This window comes from Emydura macquarii, unplaced genomic scaffold, assembly GCF_026122565.2.
Source record: "Emydura macquarii macquarii isolate MOO-44397 ecotype Brisbane River unplaced genomic scaffold, CSIRO-AGI_Emac_v2 contig_1876, whole genome shotgun sequence".
In the NCBI taxonomy this organism is placed as follows: Eukaryota; Metazoa; Chordata; order Testudines; family Chelidae; genus Emydura; species Emydura macquarii.
The window spans coordinates 22,971,103-22,995,947 of NW_027132013.1; the positions used below are offsets into that span (position 1 = coordinate 22,971,103).

Consider the following 24,845-nt stretch of genomic DNA (forward strand, 5'->3'; position numbering starts at 1 on the left):
CGGTCCACTTTCTCATGCCACTAGCATTTTATCACCAACTTCGTACAGTGCTGCAGAAGGAAATTGTGCCCAGGGTGGATGTCTTCATTCCAGGCAAGAGGATGCTTAACCAGTGACAGAGGCAGTAAAAATGAAACTGAATAGTTAACAGGTAGGCAGTTAAGGGGGGGGAGTAGCATGGGTGGGCTTCACTATGTTTGATACAGTTGCTCTTGGATGTACTGGAGAATATCAACAAGGAGAAGAAAACAGTATAATTTTTTTAAAATAAAGGTATACTATTTAAAAGGAGTTTTGTCAGAAAAACTTGAATTTTTTAAAATTTGTCTATTTAAAAAATTCAAATTACAATGTCCCTTTAAAAGGTGCTAGGATGAAAATAAAGGACATGGAAGCTTGCTGGTGCTATCAGGCACAGAGAAGCTCACTACTAAATGGTTGTGGAAGTAAATGCATAGCAGGATCACCCTTCATCCTCCGAGAAGAGACTGTGTTCAAAATTCCAGGTAAAAGTTCTCAAAGCACCTAAGTGCTTAAATTGCTTAAGTCCCACTGAAAAAAATCACAATGAGGTGCACTTGTAAAATGTTTTCCTACAGCTGTTTTTAATAAGGACAATTCTATGGATGATATAATTTTAAAAAAATACTCCCACAAATACAGTCATCTCCAAATTTCCTCAGTGACCTAAAGAACCCCCTCAAGATCACCTGTTGCTGCAGAGATGAAAATCTTTGGCCCAGTGCTTAAAGGGCAGGAATAATTAAGTTAGATGTGGCAGCCATCAAATTAGTGGCATATAAAAAAACAATATCAGTTTGACAGTTTTTTTTTTTTTTTTGAAGAATAACAGTCTACTTATACACTGCAATATTCTTTACCTTCTTAATGGGAGAAACCATAATTATGCCTCCATTCTATATTTTATTTCACCCAAATACCCTGAACCATCCCTATCTCGCTCTCTCTTCCTGCTCTTCTCTTCTGTCTCTTTCCTTCTCTCTGTCCTTTCCTTCTTTATGCAGAGCTGTTTTCTCTCTTCTGTGAATTGTATACTTACCTGAAACCAATGCAGACATTTAATCACAAAAAATAGCAGTCCACAGAGAAGAGTAAAAAAGGTAATGTGCACTTATTTCATAAGGAAAGTGAGAGCTGTTCTTACTTTTTACTGCACTATCGTAATTTGCTACTTATTATTTGCTTCTTATTACTCAGAATACACAGAGCTATACAACTGCTTTTATATTATACAGCTCTTATACAGCTTGTAGGCAGGAAAGAAAATTAAAATGTTGTACTAAATCTCAAGATGTTGGCAGTCAGCCATGGATGAAGCTAAGCTATCAGCAGACTTGAGTTGCAGCAGAAAGCAATCAACACACCACCGTTTATTAATTACATTAACCCCCGATGCTTGAAAATGCAATACTTCCAGTTGTCAGTCATAGAATTTATGCCAGTGAAACCTCAGATTATGTGGATTTAAATGTGTTTCAATTTATAAGAGAAAAAAAGAAAAGAAACAAAATTTCTCTTCTGCTATCAGCATCTCTCATAGTTCTTTGATGCATGGGGCTGTGCCCTCCTCTCTGCAGACACAAGAAGTTGTTCAGCACTGTTTCTAGGCTAAGGTACTTGGACACCCCCCTCATACAATCCCACCACAAGAATTATCCAAAAGTTGAATAAAAAACACTCAACGGACATTATTACACCAAAGAGGATAGAACTGTAGGGGACATTGATGACAAAGGAAGATATCAACAATTGTTTTCCCCCTTCTGCAGCCCAGCTTCTCCCACAATTGTGAGACACATGGGAAGTACCAAGAAATATGGAGTAGGGAGGAAAGAAGGAAAAAGCGCGCACACACACACGCGCACACACACCCACCCCCCCGGAAATACAAAAAGTGTCTGAACAGACATTTATTTTGGGATCACCATACGCAACACCCTCCTACCAACAGATGCCCTCCACAGAAGACTGGGAACCTACTTTGTAGAGTTTGATAAATGTATTATATGAAGATTAAGATGCTGCTCTGCAAATTTCCTCAGTTGTTTTCTACACACAATGCCACTAGGAACCTTGTAGAAGGAGCCTGGATTCCCTCTGGGATTATGTCTTCAATGCCTATATGCCAACCAGCACACTATTTTAATGTCTTGCCTGCAGCAATTTTGATGAAAAAAAGGATGGAATGAATCTAACAGGATTGTGCTGGGATGTCCACCTCATACAAGACCTGAGTAGGTAAAAAAGGGCCCATTAACCCCATGAAAGGCTGCCCCTTGAGGACAGGCAGGACTGATAAAGCCTAATGGGCGAAGCAGCCCAGCTGGGCCACAGCAAGATGATGTAGTATAAGATCAGGAAGGAGAGAACAGGGGTTGCAGGAAGAAACTAGAGAGGAAGGGAGTTGGCAAGAGACAAGAAGGAGTCCTAGGGGGGAGTAAACCCTGGGATTCCTGTCTGGGAATACAGACTCTGGTAAGAACTGGAGTGAGGGTCAAATAGCTGCAGGGAACAGAGGAAGCTTCAGTGATAACCCAGAGGAAAGACAGAAGATAGGGAAGAAAGCAGGAAGGAACCCAGGGAAATAGCAACAGGGTTTGACATTCCGTAGACCATGGTTGCTAGCGATAAGGTCCACCTGGGCTGGAACCCAGTTGAGGGCAGGTCTAGGTTCCGCTACCAGCCTCTGGGGAACTGGCACAGTTTGGGCAGTGGATCGGAAGACTGCCCGAGACAGTTTGTCTAGTGGGACTTTGATATCCTGGAAGGAGAAAACGAGAGTGACCAGGGCCAAGTCATGAAGACGGAGCACCTCAAGGCATGAAGAGGGAATAACCTGACTCCAGAGAGGCATAGTGTGAGACCACTGGGTGAGAAACAAAAGGAGGAGGCATCTGAGTGTTGAGAGCTAATCCCCAGATGAGCCATAGTGTCAAAGCCCTGTGCCCTGGCAAAGCAAGGGTTGGCTGGTGGCAGCAGGCACCCTCTGAAGCTCTTGAAAAGCTGTACTCATCCTTAGATTTGGCTCAATACTTTCACAGGGCTTCTCTGATGCTGTGGTGGGGGCCAGAGAGACCTTTAGAAAGGTGCTCAACTGGAAGGACCCAGAGGATTAGAGCCTCAATGCTCCGGTGACTCCTCAGCTGAGAGAGGGCAAGGAGATTTAAATTGAAATGAATTCATTACTGCACAAAAAGTGAATACAATTTTTAAAAATGTGGTTAGGAGATACTAAACCACCAACTTGGTCCACTTGCCAGAGACCAAATTTCTGGTAGATTTCACAAAAAGATGGATACAAAACAGGTTTAACAGGCAAAACATTGGCCAGTTCTGATGTGCTTTCAACCTCCACGACTGGCCAGTTTCCCCAAATAAGAAGGCATGTGATGGGATACTGCATCAGAGAGGAACAAGGTCTCTGTGATTCCTAGGAAATGTAGTCAGATAGGAATTTCTTGGTTTAATTAGTCAACACACAATAGTACCACCTTCATCCCTCATCCCATTTTCTGTCCTCCTTACTTTGCTGCTACATCCTCCTACCTCAGTCGTATGGAGAAGTAGCTGAACAGATATTCCCTGGCATGAAGCCTAAAAGCTGTTCCATATTAGGAGAACCAGAACAGGAAGATTCTGATGGTGGAGAGGGGGAAGGAGTACAAGAGTAGAGGAAAACTAGGGACTTCTCTCATTTGAAGGGAGGGAATAAAAAAAGTGTAGAAAGAGGGATTAGATTGTTGAGGGAGTACACTTGAAAGAGTATGGAGAAGGAAAGAGAGAAACAGTTCAGTTTTATCTGCTTTTATCTCTCACTTTAGGGGAAAAAAAGAATAGACAAGTACACTCAGTCTAAGAACAAAAAAGTGTAGCCATAGATTAAAGTTTTTCAAGTTGGAACAGAGTAATCAACAGAATACCTTGATTCTGTTTTGCCTTTTCCCCCCACAGACACAGTGAAAGTTATAGCAAGTATCCAAAATATTAAAGTTTCTTATCCCACAAAAAACCCACAACCAATAAAACATGAAAGTGACTGAAGTGTGCAGGCACATATCAATGGACTGACTACATGTTACTTTTTAAGGAAGTTAAAAAGAGTTAAATTAAGAAAACAAGGTTACTTACCAGTAACTGTTGTTCTTCGAGATGTGTTGCTCATATTCATTCCAATATAGGTGAGTGCGCACCCCATGCATGAGTCTCCGGAAGCTTTTCTGCCCCTAGCAGCCCCCGCGGATCGGCTCCTGTGCCCCCTGGAGTACCGCGCTCATATCGCAATATATAGGGCACCGCCAACCCCGTGGTCCCCAGTCCCTTCTTTCTGCCGACTCCGACAGCGGGGACGGAGGGTGGGTTTGGAATGAATATGAGCAACACATCTCGAAGAACAACAGTTACTGGTAAGTAAACTTGTTTTCTCTCTTCGAGTGATTGCTCATATGCATTCCAATATAGGTGATTAAATAGCCATACCTTCGAGGTGGGTAGAAGTCACTGGCGAGTAGCCCTTCTCAGCACAGCTCTGCCGATGCCCACGTCCTCTCTCGCATGTTGCACGATGGCGTAGTGAGATGTGAAGGTGTGGACCGATGACTAGGTTGCTGACTTGCAGATGTCCTGCAGGGCACACGCTCCAGGAAGGCCGCCGATGAGGCCTGGGCTCTGATCGAGTGTGCCGTCACGGTCCCTGGAAGTGGTACCTTCGCCTGGTCGTAACAGGAACGTATGCAGGCAGTAATTCAGGTGGAGATGCGCTGGGTGGAGACAGGTGAGCCCTTCATCCAGTCCGCGACTGCCACGAACAGTTGGGTTGATCTCCAGAATGGCCTTGTGCAATCGATATAATAGGCCAGGGCCCATCTGACGTCCAATGAATGCCATCTCCGCTCGACCTCCGAACCGTGTGGTTTAGGGAAAAACACGGGGAGGAAGATGTCCTGGTTACAGTGAAACTGAGACATCACCTTAGGTAGGAATGCTGGCTGGGGTCTCAGCCTCACTTTGTCTTGTAGAAGACCATGTAGGGGGGCTCCGAGGTCAAAGCTCTTAACTCGGAGACCCTTCTAGCCGATGTAATGGCTACTAGGAAGGCTACCTTCCAAGAAAGGACGAGCAATGGGCATGTAGCCAAGGGCTTGAAGGGGGGGTCCCGTTAAGACGGTGAGGACCAAATTCAGATCCCAGAGAGGTACCGGGTCACAGACCTGCAGATATAGCCTCTCTATCCCCTTGAGGAACCGATGGGACATAGGGTGAGAGAAGATCGACCTCCCCTCCATTGGCCAGTGGAAGGCCAAGATAGCCGCCAGGTGTACCCTCAGGGAGGCCAGTGCCAGGCCCTGCATCTTTAAGAGGAGCAGGTACTCTAGAATCACCTGAATGGGCAAAGAGCTGGGCAGGATGCCCCGGGACTCCACCCAAAAACTAAAGCGCTTCCATTTAGCCTTATACAGCACTTGAGTGGAAGGCTTCCTGCTTCCCAGCAGGACCTGCTGAACTTGCGCTGAACTGGCTCTCTCCCCCTCTGTCAACCACAGAGCCTCCATGCAGTCAGGTGGAGGGAGTCCAGGTCCGGGTGCAGAAGGCGACCCTGGTCGTGGGAGAGCAGGTCGTAGCGCTTCAGAAGTGGTATTGGCTCGGCTATGGATAGGTCCAGCAGCATACTGAACCAGAGCTGCCGGGGCCAGGCTGATGCAATCAGGATGACGTCCGCTTTGTCTCTCTTGACTTTCAACAGTACTTTGGGAAGTAGCGGAACGGGGGGAAATGCATACATTAGGGGCCCCGTCCAGTCTATTAAGAAAGCGTCCGAGATGGAGCTCTGCTCGCGACCCCGGAGCGAGCAGAACCTCGGGCACTTCTTGTTCCATGCTGAGGCAAACAGGTCTAGTTGGGGAACACCCCACTTGTGGAAGAGAAAAGTTGCCACCTCCCACTGATGCGACCAGTCAGGGCGGGGTAAGAATGACCTGCTGAGGCGGTCCGCCTCGTCGTTCCTGACCCCAGGAAGGTGAGAGGCAGACAGGTGAAAATTGTGCCTTACCGCAAGGTCCCACAGTTGTATGGCTTCCTGGCAGAGGGCCGAGGAGCGTGCCCCCCCTTGCCTGTTTATATAAAACATGGCTGCCGTATTGTCCGTGAGGACATGCACCACCCTGCCCTTTAGGAACCCGAGGAACACTTTGCAGGCCAGCCGGACAACCCTGAGCTCCCTGACATTGATGTGGAGGTGCAGTTCTTGTGGCGACCAGAGACCCTGCATGCTGAAGTTGCGGGTCATGTGGGCCCCCCAGCCCACATCCAAAGCGTCTGTTATTAGCGTTATGGAGGGGGTCAATTCTGTAAAGGGAACCCCCCTCAGCACTTCCCTCGGGTCTGTCCACCAGTTGAGGGATGCTAGTACCTGTGTTGGGATTGTGACCACCCTGGATAGCGAATGTCTGGCCGGGGCGTATACAGAGGCCAACCAACCTTGGAGAGGCCTGAGTTTGAGGCGAGCCAACCTCACCACGTATGTGCATGCCGCCATGTGTCCCAACAGCTGAAGGCAGTGCCTGGCTGTCGTCGTGCGGGACCTGTACAACTCTGAGATTATGGCGGCCATGGTCTCGAATCAAGGCCATGGGAGGAAGGCCCTGGCCTGAACCGCATCGAGGGTAGCCCCTATAAAGTCTATGCGCTGCACCTGGGTGAGCGTGGACTTCTGCTCGTTGATGAGCAGCCTCAGTTTGGTGCATGTCACGCAAGTTAGGGCCAGGCTGTTTTCTACATGGACTCTGGATCTTCCTCGTATCAACCAATCGTCGAGGTAGGGGAAGATCTGGACGCCTCTGCGTCGCAGGTGGGCTGCTACCACCGCCATGCATTTTGTGAAGACCTGGGCGCTGAGTAAAGGCCAAAGGGGAGGGCCGAAAACTGGTAGTGGCCACCCGCTACCATAAAGCGGAGGAAACGTCTGTGGCTTGGGAGGATAGAGATGTGGAAATAGGCATCTTTTAAATCGAAGGCAGCACACCAATCCCCTGGATCCAGCGCAGGAATAATAGAGGCTAGGGAGACCATACGGAACTTGAGGCGCCTGTTAAACTTGTTCAGACGACGAAGGTCTAGAAGAGGCCTCAGGCCTCCCTTTGCCTTAGAGATAAGGAAATACCGAGAATAGAACCCCCTGCCCCTTTCCATAGGAGGAACTTCCTCTACCGCCCCTAGGAGGAGGAGGAGGAGAGAGCGCACCTCCTGGACGAGGAGTAGCTCGTGAGAGGGGTCCCTGAAGAGGGACGGGGTGGGGGAAAGTCCAGTGGGAAGACTGAGAGTTGGAGGGCATAACCTCTTCGCACCACACTTAGCACCCAGCGGTCCGAGGTTATTCTCTGCCACTCTTGGAGGAACGGGTGCAGTCTGTCTGTGAAGGGCAGAGTGAGATCCAGGGGGATGGGGAAAGAGTCACCCTCGAGCGTCCCATCAAAAGGGGCGCTTATTGTTTTTCTGAGGCCCTTGCTGAGAGCCCCCAGCAGGGCCTTGGCAGTCTTGGCGGTTAGACTGCCTGAACCGATCTCGACCTCTCCTTGGCTGGGGCAGGCCGAGGGGGTAATCTGGGGACGGGCTGCTGTTGTCTCTGAGGTCGCTGCTTGCCCTGGCGCCTCGTGGCCTGCGGCATATACAGGCCTAAGGACTTTAGGGTGGCCCTAGAGTCCTTCAAGGCGTGCAATTTGTTATCTGTTTTGTCAGAGAACAGGCCTTTGCCATCAAAGGGCAGATCTGGAATAGCCTGCTGCACTTCTGGTGACAGGCCGGACGATTGTAGCCAAGCAGATCGTCACATGACTATCCCAGACGCCATAGCCCTCCCCGCCGCGTCAGTCGGATTGGAGAGTGGCTCCTGCGACTGTTGCGCCCTCCTGGAGTATGGTATTGTAATCCTCAGCCAGGTCTTGGGGCAGCGCATGGACGAACCTCTGGAGGGAGGCCCAGAGGTTTAAGTTATATTGGCTGAGGAGCGCTTGGTGATTCGCTATGCGCAGTTGAAGAGCTGCAGTTGAATAAATCTGCCTTCCAAAAAGGTCTAATTTTCTGTTTTCCTTATTTTTGGGAGTGTTCGACTGGGCACCTTGTCTGTCCCTCTGGTTAACAGCATCTACGACCAGCGACCCTGAGGGGGGGGTTGTATAAGTATTCAAACCCTTGAGGGGGGACATAATACTTGCGCTTGTCTGTTTTTGAGGTGGCAGCCACCGAGACGGGGGTCTCCCAGAGGGGCTTGACCAACTTAAGGACCCGGTTGTGAACTGGGAGCGCGACCCTGGAAGGCCCGGCTGAACCTGAAACCCCAAAAAGAGGGTTCTCCTCCTCCGAAAGCTCTTTCAGGTCCATTTTTAGATTGTCAGCCAGCCTCTTCAATGGCTCCTGATGGGCCTTAAAATTGGGAAGCGGGGTCCTCTGGTCCCTGGCTGTAATGTCCGGGGGGGAAGAGGAGGAGGACTGTGGGAGGGGACCCGTGGAGGGGCCTTCCATGGAGTCAGACTCTTCATCCGAAGAGTGCCCCCTGTTCTGGCTGGGGGGCAGGGGTGGCGGTTGGACTGCCACTAAAGGCACTGACCCTGTGCCCTGGGTCGTCTGTGGCGGCCACGGGCCCCAGTAGGGCCATTGCCAACGCCCTTGCACCCACGTCGGTCCCGGTCCCGTATACGAAACGGGCCCCCGAGGGGCCAGGCTGTGCGACTTGTGTCGCTTTGTACGATCTCTGTCCGCATCGGGATGATGCTGGTAGATGAGTGCTCTCAGGCCCTCTCGGTCTTACGGCGGTTGTCTGCCGGAGACCTTGGGCGGCCCCGCTCGCGGCTGTGCCCTCTGTCGGGATGCGGTGCCGAAGGGTCACTCGGTGCCGAGCGCTGCGGTGCCGAAGGCTGCACTGGACTGCGTGACCAGGACCTTGCGTGGTAATGCCTCCGGGCTGGGGACTGAGAGCGTCGCCACGGTGCAGAGGTGTCTGCCGGTGCAGGACTGGGCATCCGTAACGTAGAGTGGCGACGGTGGGTCTCAAAAGCAGCTGGGTAACGACGGGCTGCTAAGGGACCGGGAACGATGTCTGGTTCCCCGCGACTGTGTCTGGCTATAGGCCGGGGATCTGGACCTGTGCAGAGGGGCTTGACTCGTCTCAGGCACCGGGATCCGCACCGGGCTGTGCACCGAGGATCGGGAACGTTGCTCTCGCATGCGCACCAAAGGTTTCGGCACCATAGGTGAACGGGACCGGTGCTGAGAATGGGAGCGGTGCCGGGCGTCCCTGGGTGAGGTCGACCGGTGCTGAGAGCTGCACACTGAGGATCGAGGATGGTGCTGAGTCTCCCTCGGTGCCGCATAGCCGGTGATGGAGCGGTGCCGGGACTCCGATGACCGGTCGCCTCAAGATGCGGAGCTGGAGCGGCTGCTCCCAGAACCTCGCGACTGCTCCCGGTGCTGCGGTGTCGAGGTGTTCAACAACATTCAGTAGGAGCGAGAAGGGAGGTTCTCCCTTTCCCCCTTCCTCAACCGTCTGGGGGGAGACATCAATCCTTATCTCCTCTGCCCACCGGGGTAACCCAGCACTGGTCTACCCCGAGACGCCGTCCCGGACGCCCTCGGCTGAGGGGCGGACGGAGGCGTAGGCATGCCCATCAGGGCGCGTGTCGCTGCAAACACCTCCGACGTCGACGGCCCCTGCAGGGGCGCTCCCCCACCCCCTGGGGTTGGGGGAGGCTTCCTGCGCGGAGATGCCAGTGCTGGAGCTGTTTTGACGGCACATGGCTGGGGCATCTCTTGCATCACCCCCTGCTGTACCGGTTGCAGGGGGGAGTCCATAGACACGGCCTCTGGCCATTTCTTCTTTTTCGGTACCTTCTGAGTCAGTACCGACGTCGGTGCTGGTGGAGTGCTGCGTACCGATGAAACACTCGGTGCCATCGGTGACCTAGAGGATTCAGAGTCGGGACGAAGCGCCGACTCCATCAAGATAGTTCTGAGGCGGGCATCTCGCTCCTTTTGATTCCGGGGTTTAAAGGACTTACAAATCCAGCATTTGTCCTTTCGATGCTGCTCTCCGAGGCATCGGAGGCAGTGGTCGTGCGGATCGCTGACCGGAAAAGCCTTAGAGCAAGCGGCACAGGCTTTAAACCCGGTGGAGCCCGGCATGGCTCCGTCAAAGCCCCTAAGGGCTAACTATAGCTAACTTAACTATAAAAACTATTTATTTATTTATTTTTAACTATGAAAAAACTACTACCTACTGTAAAACACTTAACTTATTAAAACTATTAACTATGTGAGATTGCTACTTGGGATTAAGCAAGGGGCAGGCGTTCCACTGACCATCACGGGCGGAAAGAAGGAACTGGGGGCCACAGGGTTGGCAGTGCCCTATATACCGTGATATGAGCACGGTACTCCAGGGGGCGCAGGAGCCGACCCGCGGGAGTTGCTAGGGGCAGAAAAGCTTCCGGAGACTCGTGCACGGGGCGCGCACTCACCTATATTGGAATGCATATGAGCAATTACTTGAAGAGAGAACTTATATATTAGAAATTCAGGATATGTACAGTAAAATTTACACTTCTTAAGCAAGACTCCTAAAATACTTTAATTCTTCCCTTCCTTACCATCTTAGCAATTCCTGTCTCTGCAAAGACATGCACTCTGTAACACATGGGTTCTATAATTGATTGCATACACTGATTCTCCCCTACTAAATGTGATTATCACCACATCACTTTTGCTCTTTTCATGTACGTGTTTCTGACGGCTTGATCTGAGCATATGAGGTTTATATATGGAAACAAACTAGCTCTGTGTTAATGAAACTTGGATAACTCGATGCCACATGAAATAGTATGGCCCTATCCTATGAAGTCCTGAGCATCTTTCCATAAGAAGCTGGGTACTCAGTATCTGGCAGGATTGGGCTCTGAATCAATAATGGGAAATGAATGCTTTCAGTATGCTATTTGTATAATCAGAAATTTGTAACATTTTGGTGTGCGTGTCCATAAAGCAATCAAACAACTATGCAATTAAACTGGGATTCTAGTTTTTGTGGTCTCTGATAAAATGAAAAGTCTTCATTATGGACAGATAAAGTAGTATGTTTATATGATTTTTTTTCCAAGGTGTTGATACAGGAGTACACTTAAGGTAGTTCGGGTACCTTGTTCGTGAAGTGCAACCTTCATTTTGCATTTCATAGATTTCCAGTATTTGTGATTTAGTAACAACATTCTTGAAAGTAATATGTCCACAAACCACTGATGTAGATGTAACTGCAAACCTTAACTTTCCCTCAATACTTTCTTGTGGAACTTTCCTTAAAACAAACATAATAGTAATAACATAGGAGTAGGCAGCAAAGGAAGCTTAGGGAGGGAAGGCCTCCCCTTTCCTTTTCCTGACCTCTGCAGGAAGGAAGCCTCACTAATGCGCACCTCCTAAAGACTTCAGGAGGGGATTTTATTACCTGTGATCATAGGAGCTGCACAAGAGAAGGACGCCACCTGGATAAGCACATCAATCCTTTGGTGAGCCTTGTCAAGGGCTCAAAAGAGCTTGCTGAGGACACTCCTAACCCCATCCTCCCCAGGGGACCTCCCCAAGAAGCGTAGGGGCTTGAAAGGCAGGATATGTGCGGGAATGAGGGAGTGCAAGGACCAGAAGAGTCAGCACTGCAAAAGGAAAGTGGCGAGGAAATTAGGGATGCAGTAGTACTTCCCCCCACATACTTCAAACCTTTTACTAAGCACTCTCTAATCACGTGGATCCCCCTGCTCCTGGCATCCAGGCCTCCAGCAAAAAACAGTAACATACCCTACTGTAACTGTGGTTTTCTGAGATGTTATAGTTAATGTGGATCCCACTGAGAGGCACTTGCACCTCATGTGCAGAAGAGCAGAGTATTTTGTATAGTAGTGTCTGCTGGCGCCATGCATGGCCCTTGTGTTCCCATGTGAAGGCATAAAGGTCTGTCCCTCCTGCAGTCCCTCCACAGTATAAGACCCATGTTAGCTGAGAACTCCAAAAAGCAGGGATGGTGGGCGAACTGTGGAATCCATACTAGTGACATCATCTCAAAGAACCAGCTATTGTAGGGAAAGTAACTGTTCCTTCTTTCTCAAGTCTGTCTGTGTGAATGTCCCACTGTAAACTACTGGCAGGCAGTATCCACTATGGATAGCGGGAAGGAGGCGCATCAGCTGTATCAGTCAAACACTAACAGAGCAAGGCTCTGGAAGTATCCACAGAATGTAGCTTCTTCTCTCCCAGCACTGACTGTTGTTTCAAGAATGTCACCAGTGGGTTTGATTGATTGATTAAGGCATAACTGCAAGACGATCTTACCATGGAACTTTGAGTGTAGTCTCAGGACAACCTTATTTCTATGAAAAGATACATAAGGAGGTCTGGTCTTCAGGGCTTGGAGCTCATTTACCCTCTGTGCTGAATAGCTATCAGGAAAACCACAACCATCTAAAGTGAAGTATCGAACAATCAGAGGCTCCATGAATTTCAAGAGGATGAAGTTGATCCCAAGTAGGAGTCAGATCTCTAACAGGTGGGTAAGTATACAGGAAACCCTTGAGGCATCTGAATATAACTGGACTGGACTGTGACACACTGATATAGCTGCAAAATGGACCTGGAAAATGCTGTATTTGTTTAAATAGTGCATCACAGACATGTTGTCTGTCAAGATCTGCTGCGTGCAGTCCCCCAGGACAGGCAGGGATGCTGTACAGGCCCATCAGTTGACCCTGAGCTCTAAGATATAATACAGAGCTTCAGATCATCCTAGGATCATGTCCCTTGCACCTGCAAATGGTCTAGGTGAGCACCCTAACCTGTCCCTGAGGCACCTGTGAAGAGGTAGGGGAAAAGAACGAAAATGGTACCCCCGGCATAGATTCTCAGGGTCCAGCTACCAAGAGAGTTATTACTACACCTAGGGCCAGATCATGATTGTCTTGGTCATATGATGCATGGATGGGGACTACACCGACCTGAGCTATAGATGAAATTGAGCAAGTAGCATCAAATATATGCATACCAATATATGGCCTGGTAGTCCCAGACATGCACACACAGTTGTTGCATTTGAGTTTAGGTCTTCTACTGTCAACTGAAGGGACCAGAACCTGTCCTCTGGCAGGTGGGCTCTCATTGACCACGAGTCCTAAAAACTCTATCTTCTGCATTGATATTAGACAAGTTCTTGTAATTCACCAGGAGTCCTTGTTGGGAGAACAGGGAGAGGATATACATACGCTTTTGCTGGGACCTGCCTCTCATTAGCCAGTCATCCAGATACAGATAGATGATGTGGATTCCCTTTCTCCTTAAGTGTGCTGCCACTGAAGCCAGGCATTTTGTGAACACCCTCAGTACCCGGGAGAGACCGAAGCACAAAATCCTGTACTGGTAATGTGCGGACCCCACCGTGAATCTTAGGTACCTCCTGAGGGCTGGATGAATAGCTACATGAAAGTATGCATACTTCAAGTCAAGAGCCACAAACCTATCCTGAGCTTAGAGAGATTGAATGATGGAGGCAAAATGTTACAAACCTGAAACTGAGATGGAGTATATATTTGTTGAAACATCTCAGGATAGGATGAAAACGCTTTTGTTTCTTTGTGATGTGAAAATACTGGGAATAAAAACCCCTTTCCTTGACATTTGATGGCACCTCCTCTATGGTTCCTAGATGAAGCAATAAGGCCAGTTCTGTAAGATGATCTTGTCAGAAGAGTCCCTGAAGGGGGATGGAGAAAGGAAGAGGGTAGGGAGTAAAGAGTGGAACTGGATGGGGCAGCCTTGGATGATGATCTCTAGAATTCATGTCCAATGTTATGCTCTCAAAAGTCATGCTCTCTGGACTGGATTTTATGTGGCTTGTGTCAAATTTGTTGACCTATCACAGGAGTGGGGTGTGTGTGTTGCTGTCCAAGGGAAGGCTGGCAACCTCTGCTATATCTTGGTGTGGTACTCCGGCTTCCTGGGATAGTTTGCTATCTTGACCGGAATTAAGGGTAGTATAGCTTGTGGTACAAGGCTGGCTTGTAAAACCCTAGTGAGCGCAGGGTGGCTTCAGATTCTTTTAAGGAGTGCAGAGTGCTGTCAGTTCACTTGCTCAATAAACTCCATGCTCTCAAAGGGCAGGTCCTTTATCAACTCCTTAGTGATGCCTAATACTTGGAGACAATGCTCTGTGCATTTTTACTGCTGTGGGCCCCAGATTTGGCTGCAGTCTCAAAGGAAACCACTGCCACTTATAAGATCATCTTGGCCACGAACAGATCATCCTTAATTATTTCTCTGAGCTCCTTCCTGTTGTCTTGTGAGAGCTTCAATTAAAAAAACCTGTCCCAGGTTGAAGAGTCATACTTGGCCATTAAGGCCTGGCAATTTGCCACTCACAGTTGTAGGGAGACAAAGGAGTAAGATTTCCTTCCAAATAGGTTGAGTCTTTTGGGTTCCCTGTCTTTAGAGGTACACTTGTTCAATTTACATTTTTCCTGTACTACCAACACAACCAACGAGCCCAGATTGGGGTGGGCATAAAAGAACTCAAACCTGGTTCGAGGGACCCGGTACCATTTTTCTTTTCATTTTGCCATAGGTGGTATAGTGGCTGATGTCTGCCAAAAGACTTTAGCAGACTCAAGCAGTCCCTCATTTATGGGAAAGGTGATTCTGGGCAGACCATCATTTGTCAAAATACTGATCAACTTACATTTCTCAGATATGACTAGAGTTTCTGCTGTTTTCATAAGGATCTCCTGGAATGACTTGTGTCATCCAGGGCCAGTACTGATGCCAAAGACACAATTTCATCAGGCGATAATGAGAGTTCCTTTGATGGTGAAATAGAATGCTGGTGCGGCTCAACCCCTAGATCTGGTTCTTCCTGATGGTCCTCCCTATTTAGCATAAGTGATCTGACTAGAGAAGCTGATGGGGGAAGTGATCTCTTTCTTAAGTGTGAGACCAGCTCCTAGCAGCATAAGGTTACAGACCCAATAAGCACAACAGGGCCACAGTGATGTGCCTTAGGGAAATAGCTGGCTAGCATGATACTGACTAATCCAATGCTCTTCCTGTAGGGATGGTGGTATCTTCTGATCATCAGTAATCAGTCCAGACAAATTGAGGATGTCCAAGGTGGTCGTGTATCAGCAGATCAAAAGAGTTCTGAAAACGCTGAAAAGAGTGTTGAGAGATTTAGCCGGAGTGAAGAACTAGAGGGTCAGACACTTGCTAGGTTCTGTTTTGCTGCCATGGGCAATAAGAATTGAGGCAGGGTTGTAGCCACCCCACGCTTTACAAACTTGTACGGGCCACAGGAGGCAGAGAGCACATACATGGACCTGACAGACATTGCTAATCAAAAAAAAGGTTACCAACCTTTCTGTAAATTGCTCTTTGAGATGTGTTGCTCATATCCATTCCACGTTAGGTGTGTGCGTGCCACATTGCAGTCACCGGAGATTTTTGTGGTATGTGTCAGGTTGGCTCTAGCGCCCTGTGGAGCTGCATACATGTGCCAGTATCAGTGGGCTGGCCGGCTCCGCATCCTCTCAGTTCCTTCTGGCCAGCTAACACCGACAGAAGGGAGAGTCATGGAATGAACATGAGCAACACATTTCCAAAAAAAGACGGTTACTAACCTTCTGTAATTGCTGTTCTTCAAGATGCGCTGCTCATGTCCATTCCAATTAGGTGGGTGCACACCTCGTGCACGGTTGTCAGAAGGCTTTTTCCCCCAGTGGTACCCGTAGGGTCGGTTCTGGAGCCCCCTGGAGTCGCACCTCCCTGGTACCCATTATGGAGGGTCGGCAGAGCCCTACCTACCTCCTCAGTTCTGGTTTGAATGAAACTTTGAAACTACTTTTGGAAAGAAGGTTGGGTGCAGTCGCAGGGGAACCTTAACTTTAAAGACCACCGTATAAGGAGACTCCGACGTCAAGGCTTTAGTTCCGAAACTCTTCTGGCCAACGTAATGGCCACCTTCCACGACAGGTACAAGAGAGAGTATGTCACCAAAAGTTTGAATGGTGGTCTCATCTGTGCAGACAGCACTAGGTTAAAGTCCATCTGGGGAATCGGTTGGCGCTTTTGAGGGAACAACCTGTCGAGGCCCTTGAGGAAGCTATTTACTGTGTGGTTCGAGAATGGCCAACCACCCATGGATGGAAAGATGAAACTGCAGCAAAGTGGACTTAATCAAAGATACCAACAACCCCTGATGTTTAAGATATAGTCCAGAATGAGAGGAATTGTTGACATCTCCGGAGAAGTGCCTTTCTGCCTGGACCACAGGGAGAATCTCCTCCATTTTGCTAGGTAAGTAGCCCTACTGGAGGATTTCCTACTTCCTAGGAAATTTCTCTGACCTGCTCTGAGCACACCATCTCCTGCTGGTTCAGCCACGGAGCTTCCATGCTGGAAGATGAAGGGATTGCAAGTTTGGGTGACAAAGGGGGCCATGGTCTTGTGTAATCAGATTTGGCACTAATGGAAGACTCATGGGGCCTCCACTAAGAGCTTGAGTAGCATGGTGAACCACTGCTGGCGTGGCTACGAGGGGGCTATCAAGATCATTACGGACTTGTCCTTCCTGGCCTTCAGAAGGACCTTGTGCACCAGAGGCATTGAGGGAAAGGCATAGAGTAGATGACCCAATCAGGGAATGAGGAAAGCGCCTGCAATCGGTCCCAGACTGTGGTTCTGGACAGAGCAGAATTGAGCGCACTTCCTGTTAGGCTTTGTCGCAAACAGGTCTATCTAGAGAATCTCCCACCTTCAGAAGATATGGTTCATCATGTCTGTATGGAAAGACGTGTGTAGATATCAACCTGCTAAGGTGCTCCGTGAGTATGTTCTGGGATCCTGGTAGGTATGAAGCTTCTATGTGTATCGCGTGAGCTATAAAAAAAATGCCAGAGGTCAAGGGCTTCCTGACACAGGAGAGAAGAGTGATCACCATCCTGTCTGTTTATACAGAACATTGCTGTCATGTTCTCTGTTTTTACTGCAACACACTTGCCTTCAGATGAGACCTTAAGGCTTGACAGGCAAGATGTACCACTCTTAGCTTTCTGACTTTGATGTGGGTTGATAGTTCTTCCTGCGACAACAACCCGAGTCCTTAGGGAACCCAGATGAGCTCCCCCCACCCCCCCGCCTGTGTCCGATGCGTCAGTCACTAGGGTGAGGATGGAGGATGGCCCTGAAAGTAGGACTCCCAGGCATACTGCACTCTGGTCTAGCCACCAGCGGAGCATGTCTAATACCGATGTTGAGATTGATAATACCTTGTCTATGCAATCCCTGGACGGCTGGTAAACCAAAGCCAGACATGTCTGTAAAGGTCTTAGGTGCAGTCTGGCATGCTAGTCTATGTAAGTACAGGCTGCCAAGTGACCCAACAGTCTTAAACAGTTTCTGACTGTGGTCAAAGGGTGTCGTTCCCACTCCTGTATGATGAAGAGTATGGTCCGGAATCATGCTTCTGAAAGGGAGGCCCTGGCCAGGTTTGAGTTTATGACTACCCCTATAAACTCTATCCTTTGAGTGGGTACTAGGACTGACTTGTGCGTTGGTTAGGAGGCCCAGCTTGGCAAATGTCAAGATCACTAACTCTATGTCTGATTGCACCTGCTGCCAGGAGTGACCTTTTATCAACCAGTTGTCTAAGTAAAGGTAGACTTCTATCATTCTCCATCTAAGGAATGCAGCCACCACCACCATGCACTTCGTGTAGACTCTGGGGAGCTGCTGAGAGGCTGAATGGTAGCACTGTAAACTGGTAGTGGGATTGTCCAACTACAAATCAGAGAAATCTCCTGTGCCTTGGGATGATTGATACATGGAAGTATGCATCCTTCAGGTCGAGGGCAGCATACCAGTCTCCTGGATCCAGACAGGGGATGACTGATGCCAGAGAGACCATGCCAAACTTCAACTTCTTCATGTATCTGTTGAGGTTTCTCAGGTTTAATATCTTAAGGTTTAAGTTTGAGACTGCTCCTGGCTTTGGGATTAGGAAGTATCAGGAATAGAAACGCTTATCCTTCAGATCTTTGAGGAATAATGTCAAGGTTTGGTTTCAGGGCCCCTTTAATATATATACAAATAATCTGAATGAGAGCTGAAAACAAGATCTCCAGGTTTGTAGAATGAACTAAATTTGGAGGCAAACGAAAAAGGAAAAAAATTAAAATAAAATTCTAAAGAATCTGGCTAGTTTACATGACTGAGAGCAAAGCACCTATCTAGGTAATAAGTGCCAAACGTAACACCTATTGAGCTTACCAATCAGGAAAGTCCTCTGTCAACTGAAGAGACCATTGGCAAATCACTGAAACCATCATGTTCCAGTGCATAGTATCAGTACAAATGACCAACAAGATACTAGGCTGTATTAACACTTTGAGGGATGCTGTTACTGTATAGTGCACTTTAAGACCACCTCAGGAACACTATAATACAGTAGTAAATGCTGTTCCACAGGGAGGATATTACAAGATTTAGTGCAGGACAACATAAATGAAAGATAGTATGTCTGACAAACCAAATAATGGAGATGTAAAAGGAACTGGGATTATTCTCACAGAAAGACACAAAATTATTTTAAAAGATTTGATAAAATTGACAGATGCATTTTATAACCTAGTAAGGGTACAAAAGTACAGAGTCATCTCATCAATTGGGAAACTTGGACAGAACTGTTTCACAGACATGAAACAAGATACCAGGGAAGACAATTAATACTAAAGGAGGAGTTCAAAAGATAACACTTGTTTCTGGGAGGGACAAAGACGTACGTTGGAAAGGCAGTAGGATGGAATTAAATTAGGATTCAAAAGTTGGGTCAGATGCTTTTTTCACTATGCTAAAATTTCTTAGGTGACAAAAAGAATTAGGCTGAACTATATACTGCAGGAAGGCAATGAGCAATGTTTATACCAGAGCTCTTCCAATTTATTTCAATCCTTATCTGTGAAACAGACACAACTCTATTTTCAATCCTGTGAATTTCTCAAACAGAAGGAATACCACTAATAGTGCCATATTGTGTCAGGAGTTTGTATAACTATGAAGAAACCAAAAATATTCTCACTTGAGACCTGTCATCTAGGTCTTCTGAAGTAACAAAAGACTGGTACATTAACATCCCACAGTGAGCCTTCTAGGTCCCTATTGTGTCTTCACACACTTAGTTTGTTGATTTTTTAAAAAGTCATTTATCTTTCAAAAATCAGAGAATTTTCAGTTTTAAAGAGTTAGATACTCACCAATTTTTCCACATCCACCTCCTCTTCACTCTGGAAATCAGAAGCTCCATCCAGCATCTCATCAGCAGAATCATCAGTTTTTTCGTCATCCTCATCATCATCCTCATCGTCATCTTCCTCTTCCACATCATCAGTGGTAACATCAATAGTGGGAGTATAACCCTTTTTGTGAGGTTTGGATTCTTGTGCTCTCTGTTCTGGGGTCAGGAAATAACCTTTAACAGATTTCTCAACTTTATTTTCTCTCTCAGTGTTACTTTTGTTTTCTAAACCAGCTGCATTACTAGATATTGTGTTCCAAGAATTGTTGACATGAACTGAGTTATCCTTAGCAGTTTCACTTGCTTTCTGAAAAACAGTGGTGCTTTGTTCTTGGTTAGGAGTGTTAAGGTTTTCCTGGTTATCTAGATTTCTTTTACACTCATTTGTATTTTTTACATGCTTTTCTCCTGAAGTTTTACCATGTTCCTTTGTATAAATGATCTCAGATTTATTTTCCTGTTCCTCCTTTATGTTCTCTGTCTCTGTAGAGTCCTCAAATGCCTCCCGTTTGATCTCTGGCTGTGCAATGATGTCCTGGAGCTCTTTCTGGTTCTGAAGTGGTTGAGTCCCTTCCTGCTGCTTGTCTTTGCTTTCCAGGTGTGCATAAATCTCTTGCTTCTCCTGTGGACTCTGTGATTGGGCAGCATTCACCTTCTCTTCCCCTTTTTTCTGTGGCTGTGCATTTCCCTCCTGTTCAGGATCTAGACTCTCTGCCTGTAGAGTGCTCATATGCTCCTCCACATGGCTCTTTAACAGTGTAGTCTCTTCCTGTTCCTGGGGACTCTCTGGATATGCAGTATTTGCAGAAGCAACTACTGTTTGACCTAGTAATTCTGAAATAGTCTCTGAGTTATCTGAAATCTCCTCCAATACGTCTTCAGAATGCATGGAATCCTCTTTCTTTTCAGTGATCATTTTGTTTTTCTCACTGGTTGGCTTTTCACTGATGTACGAATGGTCTGATGATATGACATCTGCAGAAACATCATGCTGGAAGGTGGGAATGTCATCTGAGTAATCCTCCAGCATCTCTGGATCCTTCTCAATCATTTCTAAGGCAGTGGAGTTTCTGTCAGATGTAATTACATCTGTTGCAGACTCGTCTGTACTATTTGACTGATTTGCTGGCAACTCGTTTTCCTCTTGTTTACTATCTGACACTGTGACCTCTGATTCCATGACCTCTACCTCTTCCAAATGTGACGCTTTCTCATGCTCTTGCTGATTAGTAGAAACAGACTCATCCTTTTGGCTTACATTCTGGGAATCTTTCTTTATCTGGAGGGATGCAACGTGATGAAGAATTGAGTCTGGGACAGATTTCTGTCCTGGGAGCTGAAGCAAGGCAAAACTGCCAGACTGAAGGGGTATGAGACTGGCAGCAGTAGTTGGTTGACCACTTGAGCTGTATGTTATTTTAGATTCAGAGCCTGTCTGACCCGCAATGCTGCTTGCTCCTGGAGGTGAGATCCTCAGAGTCAGAGTGCCTGCTTGTGATACAAAACTGGGTACCGACGGAAGGACAGATGATGCCTGAGTGACCAAATTAGCTGTAGATGCAGACTTGGATCCAACCGTTTGTGTTGTTGGGTTTTTGGCAGGGGAAACAGAAGTGGAGGATGTAGGTGATACAGGCGTCTCAGGAGGCTTAGAAGGCCCAGGCAACCGGATTCCTACAACAGAGCCTTTGAGAGAGATGAAATACTAATTACCTATTTCCTGGAATCATTCCTCCTGATTCTAGTATTTGATGTTATATACAGTAAAGCAGACAGCATGCTTCTAAGGATTATAATATGATTAAGTACTACACCACAGAATCTCAATATAACAACTGGTGCTGCATAACAGGTAGATTACCATAAGATTTCCACAAAGGGATCTCTCTTTCCTGTTTTGTCAGTTAATGCACAAGTTTCATCAATGTCCTGAAAAAGCAGTTATTAGACCTGGTCAGAAAAAGTTTTCATAAAAAAATTCAAAATAAACTAACTTTCTTTCCTTTATAAATTGTCAGAAAATTTCAAAATAATTCCATTCAAATTTTAAAAATTTAATTTACTTTTTTTCTTTACTTGCCCCTTTTTTTCATTTTGAAAGAGAGAAAGTGTGTAATTTTCCCTACCGAAACAAAATGAACAGTTCTGAAATTTGATGGAAAAACTATTATTTTTTCACAAAAATTTTAATTTAATCTAAAAATCCGGTTTTTGTCTAAACAATTTTGGCCAGTGGCAAATGGTCAGATTTCTAACTACCAAAGTGATCAACCTGATTTCCTTAAAATAATGCTGAGATAGTACATTGAACCTTTTGCCAGACATAAAAGTCTCTACCAGGAGCACAAAATTCCAAAATTTTGGGGACAGTGAAGTACTGACACAACACTTTTTCTGTTTAAGACAAGTGATATTTCATCTTACATCATGTCTTTACTCATCTAAACCTACACATGCAAGACATATTATGGGCATTTTTTCTCCGCAGTTTGGTGTTGAAACCTCAGGACACAAATAGTACTAGTGTCCTGTACAAGTTTTATGCAATTACTTTTACTTTCACTTTCACTTTCAGCGGGAAAAGGGGCACATCACAAAGGAAAGCTAATCTGCTACAAGAGTTACCTCAAATAATACACTAAAGAATCAGGAAAGAGTGGCGAAGACTTGTACCTGGATTGCGGAACATTACTGGCTGAATGTTGGGTTGGGAGCCGGCAGCTCGGAGCTGATGCAGTGGAACAAGCTGGATGATCTGTCCATTGGGATGTCTAAATAGGTTTACTCCACCAGGGCTCCTGAGAGGCTGCAGAATCATCCTAGGTCCCTGAGCAAGCTGCACATTATGGAGGGGTCGTAAAGCAGGAGAACCTTGATGCACAGGAATCAGCAGTAATCGAGGTCCCACACGCTTCTCTGTTCCAGAAGATAACCCTTGGGGGCTTGTAGCTGTAGTCTGAGAAGTAGTATCTTCTGAAAAGTTAATAAAAAAATACAATTCACAATACTCCTTGACAGAAGCAATCACGTAAGTTATTTGGCTTTACTTGCAACAAAAGTAGGTAAGATGTTTTCAGACAGAAGTGTCATTTTTCAGCTAACATCCCTTTAAAAACTAAATTACAATGTAATTTCAACATCCTCCATTTATCCACAAAACACATATATATAAGCATGCACCAGGGCAGTACAATCTTCTCCACTCTACTCTGTCAATAATCTCCTCAACCACATGGAAGAATCACGGGATGAGAGAATAATTAGCTGCTTCTGGGCCTATTTCTTGGCCTTTGTGCCAAGACTGCCAATGAGTACACCCATCAGTGACAACTGCTATGGTGATGGTTTTGTGATAAGACATTTATCAGCTAGGAAATGAACTGAAACCAACAACTCATTTCATATTACCCAGTAAACAATCATCGCATGGCTACAGTTTCTGTTTAACAGCCTGGCCTACGTTCAAAGCAGAAACTTAAAGAGGTGAAGGCTCCATACCCCATTACTGATCTGCTGAGCTGCCTCATCCCACTATTTTCTCTCTGATGGAACTGCACAGTTGCAGACTTATTCCAATTATGATGCAACCAGTGTTTCCAGCAACAATTAGCCAGTAGTGCCTGAGCCTTACCTGATCTTGGATTCAGTGAAGGACTTGTATTAATTCCAGAGAGAATAATAGGAACAGAACCAACAGATGAGGTTGGAGTGGTCACCATGGATGTGACCGCTGTTGTTGTCACCACAACCGGGGATGAGGAGGTGGTAGGAACAGGATGAGTAATGGTTGGTGTGGTTACTACAGATTTAGGGAATGATATGGTTGCTACTGGTGTAGCCATTCCAGTTGCTTTTGTTATGTTCACAGTGGCTGTAGGGGTTGTGGGTGAGACAGTAGTACAGGTGCTGGTTTCAGATGTTCCAGGAGCACCTGTAATGGCAATGCCAGGAGGAGAGTGGGTAGATTCATCAGTTCTTATATGGCCAGTAGTGGTCACAGTAGATGATGCCTCAGTGGTAACACTTTCTAAAGTAACTGGAGAGGTGGTGGTAGCTGCAGTGACCCCAGGAGAGACAGTGCAGTAAACTGGAGATGGCCTTGAGGGGACCACTGGAGTGACGACCATTATTGGTGTAGGCCTGACACTGAACTTCTGTGGCCCTGTCAGGGGCTGGGGTGTGCTAACTCCAGGAATCTTCTGCTGCAGAGCTCCAACTTTACTCATCACAAACTGTGTGAACACACCAGCAGGTGAGGGTCGAGCAGCTGCAAATAAAAACTTGCAGGTCAAAATCTCAACAGATTCCCTCTTTGCCCTCCATGAGGTGCTGCAGTAGCCAATTTAACAAAAATTAAGGCCCCAATGTTGTTAAAGAGCACCTTGTATATCAACTGAAACATTTCAAAACATGGCCATTCACTTTATTGTGGTCCTGAACAGGCTTTACATTATTAGAATTTTATGTTTGATTTAAGATTTACAACTTTCTGCTGCATTTTGTCCGAGCCATGCAAAAGAATCAGGCTCTATGATATCACGATCTTTATTGTGACACTACAAATAGAGAATTACAAGTTCAGTACATGAAAAAAGGAACAGAGTGAAATAACAGGCTCACAAGGGATTCTCTAATTCTTAAATTCTTCTCATGAAAGCTTCTCTGTGATGTCTTCCTCCTTTCATTGCTTCTTGGTCTCCATCCCCTTACAACTGCATCCACTTGTTACTCCAACCACTTATTTTTAAGCTGGGATAGGGTTTGCCATGCCCTTCATATTGCAATCACCACCTTTCCAGCTGAGGACCAGAAGGGACTCCCCTTTGACACAATTTTCAACCAAGCATAGGGAGTCACTTTGAGAAGCTCCCTCCCTCTCATCCCCGCTCCCCAGGGCTCAGAAGGCTGACTCCATAGCACTCCAGACCCATATCAGATGGGGAATAGAACCTGGGTATCTAGCATGACAGCACAGAGGATTACCACTAGGTAAGCCTAACTCTTGATAAATAATTTCATAATCTTACATGTATATAGCACCTTTAGTCCAGAAGGATGCCAAAAACAGTTTTTACACATTAGGTATGCAAAAATTACTTCACCCACCACTGAAATATAGCTACCTCTTCAAAATTGCATAAAAATACAATGAAAAAGTTTACTACAGGAAGAAGAAAACAGCACATCCAGTTTACGCTGCAGGGAGTATTTAGGTAGGAAGAACACAACTAACCACAAATCAGAATTTTGTCAAAACATAGATTAACACCCCTTTCTCTTGCCAAGAGCGTCTTAGAATTGTTAATGACCAACTTGTCAGGCCCCTAGATTTCACATTTCACCCAAAAGATAGCACTTCTTCTAGCACAAGTCTCCCCTCATGCCATGCTGGGATTCCATTTCAATACTGACTCAGATGAAAGAGTGCCACACACTTCTTTCAAAACTCTTTGTTTACACCTTG

General features: G+C 46.6%; 1 protein-coding gene across 4 annotated transcripts in view; it reads right to left on the reverse strand.

Moving 5' to 3' along the window:
* Positions 1-24,845, reverse strand: part of MGA (MAX dimerization protein MGA) — an 88,165-nt gene that overhangs the window by 21,162 nt on the left and 42,158 nt on the right. For 3 of the 4 annotated variants that reach the window (XM_067557942.1, XM_067557941.1, XM_067557940.1), the window contains 3 exons: positions 23,013-23,648; positions 22,055-22,354; positions 19,341-21,067 (listed from right to left, as the gene is read on the reverse strand). In XM_067557942.1, the coding sequence (XP_067414043.1) occupies positions 19,341-21,067; positions 22,055-22,354; positions 23,013-23,648 (2,663 nt within the window). Of the gene's footprint in view, positions 1-18,130; positions 18,227-19,340; positions 21,068-22,054; positions 22,355-23,012; positions 23,649-24,845 lie in introns of those variants that run through there. The other variant, XM_067557943.1, reaches the window with a different exon arrangement.